This window comes from Colobus angolensis, unplaced genomic scaffold, assembly GCF_000951035.1.
Source record: "Colobus angolensis palliatus isolate OR3802 unplaced genomic scaffold, Cang.pa_1.0 Scaffold4, whole genome shotgun sequence".
NCBI classification, from domain to species: Eukaryota; Metazoa; Chordata; class Mammalia; order Primates; family Cercopithecidae; genus Colobus; species Colobus angolensis.
In genome coordinates, this window is record NW_012117376.1 from 14,258,280 (window position 1) to 14,265,403 (window position 7,124).

The following is a 7,124-nucleotide window of genomic DNA, read 5'->3' on the forward strand; positions in this document are numbered from 1 at the left end:
ACAGAGCCTCACTCTGTCACCTAATCTGGAGCGCAGTGGCGCGATCTTGGCTCGCTGCAACCTCTGCCTCCTGGGTTCAAGCAATTTTCCCTGCCTCAGCCTCCCGAGTAGCTGGGATTACAGGTGCCCGCCACCACTCCCAGCTAATTTTTGTATTTTTTAGTAGAGATGGGGTTTCGCCATGTTGGTCAAGCTGGTCTTGAACTCCTGACCCCTCAGGTGATCCACCCGCCTTGGCCTCCCAAACTGCTGGATTACAGGCGTGAGCCACTGTGCTTGGCCGTTTCCTCATTTTCATCAAATAGCCATCTCACAGAAGAGGTACAGATAAGCTAAGTGACTAGCTAAAGGTAACACAGCCAGGTAGGGACAGACCAGAATGGCAACTCAGGTCTATTCACTCCAGAGACTGGCCCTTGCCACTCTGCCTGAGAAATTTGCTCTGACCTTTAGAGAAGGCTGAGGGGGAGGTGGGGTGGGCAGACACAGCTGTGTCTCAGTCACATCTTCAAAGGAAGGCTGCATGGTGAAGCTCTAGAGCTAAAACTCCTCTGTGGGTTCAGAAAGATCACATAGAAGAGAGAACTGCCGGGCGTGGTGGCTCACGCCTGTAATCCCAGCACTTTGGGAGGCTGAGGTGGGTGGATCACCTGAGGTCGGGAGATCGAGACCAGCCCGACCAACATGGAGAAACCCCATCTCTACTAAAAATACAAAATTAGCCGGGTGTGGTGGCACATGCATATAATCCCAGCTACTACGGACGCTGAGGCAGGAGAATTGCTTGAACCTGGGAGGCAGAGGTTGCGGTGAGCCGAGATCGTGCCACTGCACTCCAGCCTGGGCAACAAGAGTGAAACTTGTTTCGAAACTCTGTCTCGAAAAAAAAAAGAAGAGAGAACTGAAAGGGGTGTAGGGAGGACAGGAAGGGAGTCTTTATGGAATTCGGCCGGGAGAGCGGCAGATGGAGACAGTGCTCTTTGAAATCTGGAGAGCATCTGAGACGAGCGTTCCCCAGGAGTCCCTTGTGGCACGCATAAATCGTAGTAATTAATTGTAATAATAGTAGCAAATACTCATATCATACTTACCATATGTTAGGCCCTATTCTAAGGATTTTACATATACTAGTTCATTTAAACCTCATAAAAGCCTAGGAGACAGGTCCTATTAATATTATTATCCCCGTTTTACAGATAAAGAAACTGAAGCCCAGAGATTAAGTTACTTGCCCAAGGTCACCCAGCTAAGTGACAGTACTGGGATTCATACCCAGGAAACCTGATTCTTAACCATTACTCCACACTGCCTCTTCATAAATGGATGGATGAATACAATGGAAATTGATAAATAAATTACCTCCTCCAAAGGAGGAGGTAGTAGTGGGACCTCAAAGGCCGAGCAAAGGAGGCAGGGGGTGTCTCTGATGGCCCAGATCTTGGGCCAGTCTCTTCCTTTGGTGGCTGGGAGTAGGGTGCTCACCAACCCTCTTCTCCCTCTCTGCCCATAGATGTGCCAGGCCTCCAAGCCGCCTCCCACATTGGGCACCTGCAGCAGGAGGCTCACTGGGCGCTGTGTGAAGTCCTGGAGCCCTGGTGCCCAGCAGCCCAAGGCCGCCTGGCCCGTGTTCTCCTCACAGCCTCCACCCTCAAGTCCATTCCGACCAGCCTGCTTGGGGATCTCTTCTTTCGCCCTATCATTGGAGATGTTGACATCGCTGGCCTTCTTGGGGACATGCTCTTGCTGAGGTGACCAGCTGCAGCCCAGGCGGAGATCAGGTGGGCAGAGGCTGGCAGTGCTGATTCAGCCTGGCCATCCCCAGAGGTGACCCAATGCTCCTGGAGGGGGCAAGGCTGTATAGACAGCACTTGGCTCTTTAGGAACAGCCTTCACTCAGCCACACCCCACATTGGACTTCCTTGGTTTGGACACAGTGCTCCAGCTGCCTGGAAGGCTCTTGGTGGTCCCCACAGCCTCTGGGCCAAGACTCCTGTCCCTTCTTGGGATGGGAATGAAAGCTTAGGCTGCTCATTGGACCAGAAGTCCTACTGACTTTATACAGAACTGAATTAAGTTATTGATTTTTGTAATAAAAGGTATGAAACACTTGGAGCCTGATACTGTCGTTTGTGCATATAGAAGGGACTGTCTCACCTCCAGGGCCCACCCTGCTCCTATCAGAGGTAGCCCAAGGGAAAAATTCCACAGGGTTGCTGGAGCTAATTTTCCAGGGAACAGTATCAGTTCACAATCCCATCACCTCATTGCCTTTATCCTCAGGGGAAGGAGGTTGCTCTCCTGTTCCCAAACCCTTCACCAACCACTCTCCTGGCTCCTACCCACTTCATGCGCCCTCTCACCACAGTTAAAGCCCAATCACAGCCAACCAGGAAGCAGTCCATTCCCGAATCGAAACAGACAAGGTCACTGCCGTTTCTGCAGTTTAAGATCATTCACTTCTCCCATTCCTGCAGATGACAAAAGATGGTGGTCCATTATTTTCCCAAAGGGAAGGGACAAGGGCACCCAGGGCTGGCCTGGCAACTACTCGAAGGCCAAGGCAGACCAAGGTTTAGCTGGACCACCAGGATTTGACTACATCAGTTGTTTAAGTCTGAAACCCTTCCATGACACTTGGATCATAGCCACCACCCTGAGGCCTCCCAAGTTTCCTTCCCTGCCCCTCTGCCCTAGCCCCTCTCCTGGGATTCTCCTTCCAGACATTCCCACTGTCTAACAACTAAAGAGGCAACTCTTGGCATAGCCATGACCTCCCTGACTGCTCCATTCAGAATATGACTTGTGTCTATTCTGATTGGTCAATGTCTGTGCCTCACTGTTTGTTAAATATTTTGACCCAGTCACCATGGGTCAGGGTGAGTGACCCGAAGGGTGGGCAGGAAGGAGTGATAACAACACACATGCCTATAGGATTTTCTGGCCTCCCCCCTTCGCCGGCGGTAAGTCCTGCCCTGACCAGTCCCCACCCCCTTCACCATAACAGTTTGGATTCTTCTCACATGTGCCAAGTTAATGATTGCTCAATAAGAGGCCATTCACTTGGGGATAAGAGTCTAGGCGTCATCATTCAGGCCTTTCTCTAAGCCCCCCGGGTTAGGACTCCAGCTGATTGGCCTCGTACCCATTATGGTGACCCAGTGCCAGCAGCAAGGGGAACCCTGTCCCTTGCCCAGCCTCTCACTCACAAGTCAGACACCAGATAGAGACAAAAACACAACTGAGATCTCACACAAATACAAACAACACAACTTGGACCCCCCCAACACACACACATACTAAGATGTACAACTCAGGCACACCTACACGGACCCAGAAAACAGACTCTCCAACCACCCACTTACAGCCCAGAAAAGCACTGCCCAGATACAGTCACTCAGCAACGTACTGCAGACCCTGACACAGTCACACAGCACAAGTACGTACCCTTGTACCTGAGGGTGGGGCACACAGTGTGGAGAAACCCCCATACCAGAGTGTGTTCATCTTCCCTGTGTCACAGGAAAGGGAAAAGTGGCCCCCGAAGTAGGCGGACCTGTGTCTGCACATCTTCAGGGTCCTTTCAGAGCCTGTGAGCCCAGGCCAACTGCTCTGCCTGGCATTTGGGACCCCAACTAACCATTCATCCTCTTTCCCAGTGGTGACTTCAATGTCCATCCTCCTCTCAGCTCAACAACTGTCCCCAGCTGGGACCTAATCAAATCCCCAATGAAGGCATCCTTCAGGGCCCAGAACAAGTCCTGCATCCCCCCACCTCCCACCAGATGCCCCAAACTCAGACCTCAGGCCCCCGGGCCTCTCTCTGACCTGCCCTCCCCATCCCCCTGGCACACATCACCCTGTGTAACCTTGTAGATGCATGAAACCACTCTTTCAAGAGCAGAAGCCCTGTTTCCCACACAGGACCCAAATCCAGAAGATTCAGGGATTTAGGGTCATTCTACGTCTTTTATGCCCTACCAGTTTCTGCCTCTATTAATTAACTGCCACACCTCTCTGAATCCTCCCACCTCTGAAAAAAGCTGGATCTTCCCACTTCTTACCCTTCCCCTTCTCTAGCCCTGAACAACCATTAGGAAGCATTCCCCACTATGCCCCACCCTAGGCTTTTTTCCTCAACTTATTTAATTTTTTCCATCATCCAAATAGCTTCCCTTATTAACTCTACCTTGCCAGGCACTACTGGTGGCTCATGCCTGTAATCCCAGCACTTTGGGAGGCTGAGGTGATAGGATCGCTTGAGCCCAGGAGTTCAAGATCAGCCTGGGCAATGTAGTGAGATTCCTGTCTCTACAAAAAATTATAAAATTAGCTAGGGGCCAGGCGCGGTGGCTCACACCTATAATCCCAGCACTTTTGGAGGCCAAGACAGGCGGATCACCTGAGGTTAGGAGTTCAAGACCAGCCTGGCCAACAACGGTGAAACCCTGTCTCTACTAAAAATACAAAAATTAGCCAGGCATGGCAACACTCGCCTGTTCCAGCTACTTGGGAGGCTGAGACAGGAGAATCGGTTGAACCTGGGAGGCAGAGGTTGCAGTGAGCCGAGATCGCACCACTGCACTCCAGCCTGGGCGACAGAGTGAGACTCTATCTCAAAAAAATTAAAAAATAAGGCCGGGGGGATCACAAGGTCAGGGGTTCAAGACCAGCCTGGCCAAGATGGTGAAACCCCGTCTCTACTAAAACTACAAAAATTAGCCAGGTGTGGTGGCAGATGTCTGTAATCCCAGCTACTCTGGAGGCTGTGGCAGGAAAATCGCTTGAACTGGGGCGGCAGAGGTTGCAGTGAGTCGAGATTGCACCACTGCACTCCAGGCTGGGCGACAGAGTGAGACTCCATCTCAAAAAAATAAATAAAATAAAATAAGCTAGTTATGGTGGCTCATGCCTGTAGTCCCAGCCACTCGAGAGGCTGAAGTGGGAAGATTACTTGAGCTGGGAGTTGGAGGCTGCAGTGAGCATGGTAGCATCACTGCACTCCAACCTGGGCAACAGAGCAAGACCCTGTCTCAAAAGGAATAAAAAAAACAACAAGAAAAATATGTACCTTGATCCTTTTCAAATTTCTTCCCTACCAGTCCACATAGTTGGGGAGCTACACTTCTGTTTCTTGTCTGCATTTCTTGAGTCATTCCCTGTGCCCTACTTCCTTGCCTTGTGCAAGGAAAATAAAGACAAATACAGCAAAACTAAAGAGATGATTATGGTACAATGTAGTAAGGGGAATTGTGCTTTCTCCATGAGACTGTAGGCTTTCCAAAAGTGGAGAAGAATGTCTCCATGATCAGCATCCTGGGTTGGGATCTGTATCTCATTGCTAGTGAGGGAAGAGGAGGAAACAGGCTCAGATGGGTATGTAACTTAAGGTCTGGGCTGATCACTGTCTGTGCTGAGACTCTTTATTTTTCAGATGGAGTTTTGTTCTTGTTGTGCAGGCTGGAGTGCAGTGGTGCGATCTCCGCTCACTGCAACCTCCACCTCCTGAGTTCAAGCGATTCTCCTGCCTCAGCCTCCCGAGTAGCTGCGATTACAGGCGCCCACCACCAAGCCTGGCTAATTTTTGTATTTTTAGTAGAGACAGGCTTTCATCATATTGGCCAGGCTAGTCTCAAACTCCTGACCTCAGTGATCCACCCACCTTGGCCTCCCAAAGTGCTGGGATTACAGGCGTGAGCCACCGCACCTGGCCTGTGCTGAGACTTGTACTCAAACCTGTGTAATTCTGGAGGGTTCTTGTCAGCAGCACAAGCTGGAATGAGTCATGGCCAGGATCAGGCGGTCTGGAGCCAGCTCAGCCACTGATGACTGACCATCTACCTCTCAGCCATGATTCCTGTCCTCAGGCCCAGCCAGGGATGACTCACTGGAAAGCAGGAGAGTGGCTGTGGCTCTGGGTCAGCCTAGAGAACCATTTTATTGCCATCATTATCTCTATCTTCATTAGCCAAATTGTTGACTGCCTATTAAGCAGTCAGATAGCTGATGCATGCTGTGCCCTGCATTAACCCCACCCTGTCCTTGGGGCATTCAAATATCCTAGAACCCGTGATGCTGGCAAAAAGCCAACACCCACTATCGATCCATTAATTCATTCTATCACTAAACATCTCTCAACCTCCACTTGTACCAACCCTTGTGCTAGATGCTGGGGTAGGGGGCACAGAATAAATAAGATACATTTCTTCCTCTCATGAAACACCTTGTCTGCGGTGGAGCAAGACACATAAGTAATTGTAATGCAGAGTGATCTGAGCTGTGATAGGGGTACAGACAACAGGCAACAGGAGAGATTAAATGTGTCTCAAGGTGGGAAAAATGCTTCACCCAAGTGGTGACTGGTTTGAGCTAAAGAGAACGAATAGAGTTTTGCTAGGCAACACAAGGGATGGACATTCTAAGCAGATACATGCAAAGACACAGAGATGTCAGAGAGCAAGGGGTGCTTAGCTAACTGCAAGTGATGTGTGGGGCCCAGGGTAGCAGGAAATGGGCCTGGAGAGATGACAGGGACCACCTCACAGAACAAGACAGCACAGAAAGGAAGTATCAATGAAACTGATGGAGGCGACAATGCTAAGATCTCAGGGGAGTCAGAGTTAACAAAGGAGACCTCCTCTTCCTGGCAGGGTATGACCAGAAGAAACCCCAGGCTATGGCTGCTCACTCTGGGTAGCTACTAAACTATAACCACAAAACATTTGTGCTCTAAACACATTTCCTGGATTATGGTATTTCATTCTCACAACTCTGCACTGGAAGTACTATCATTATCTCCATCCGCTTTATCTTTCTTTTTAAGACAGAGTCTCACTCTGTTGCCCAGGGTGGAGTTCAGTGATGCGATCTTGGCTCACTGCAACCTCCACCTCCTGGGTTCAAGCAGTTCTCGTGCCTCAGCCTCCCGAGTAGCTGGGATTACAGGCATGTGCCACCACGCTCAGCTAATTGTGTATTTTTAGTAGAGACAGGGTTTCTTTTTTTTTTTTGAGACGGAGTCTCGCTCTGTCGGCCCAGGCTGGAGTGCAGTGGCCGGATCTCAGCTCACTGCAAGCTCCACCTCCCGGGTTTAAGCCATTCTCCTGCCTCAGCCTCCCAAGTAGCTG

The 7,124-nt window shown here is 50.4% G+C and overlaps 1 protein-coding gene across 1 annotated transcript in view; it reads left to right on the plus strand.

Annotated features, from left to right (window-relative positions):
• The window catches only part of NR0B2 (nuclear receptor subfamily 0, group B, member 2), a 2,902-nt gene extending 795 nt beyond the window's left edge, over positions 1-2,107 (plus strand). Inside the window, exon 2 of the mRNA XM_011955577.1 lies at positions 1,511-2,107. Within this exon, the coding sequence (XP_011810967.1) occupies positions 1,511-1,752 (242 nt within the window). The 3' untranslated portion in view covers positions 1,753-2,107. The remainder of the gene's footprint in view (positions 1-1,510) is intronic.
• Positions 2,108-7,124: the final 5,017 nt, after the last annotated feature.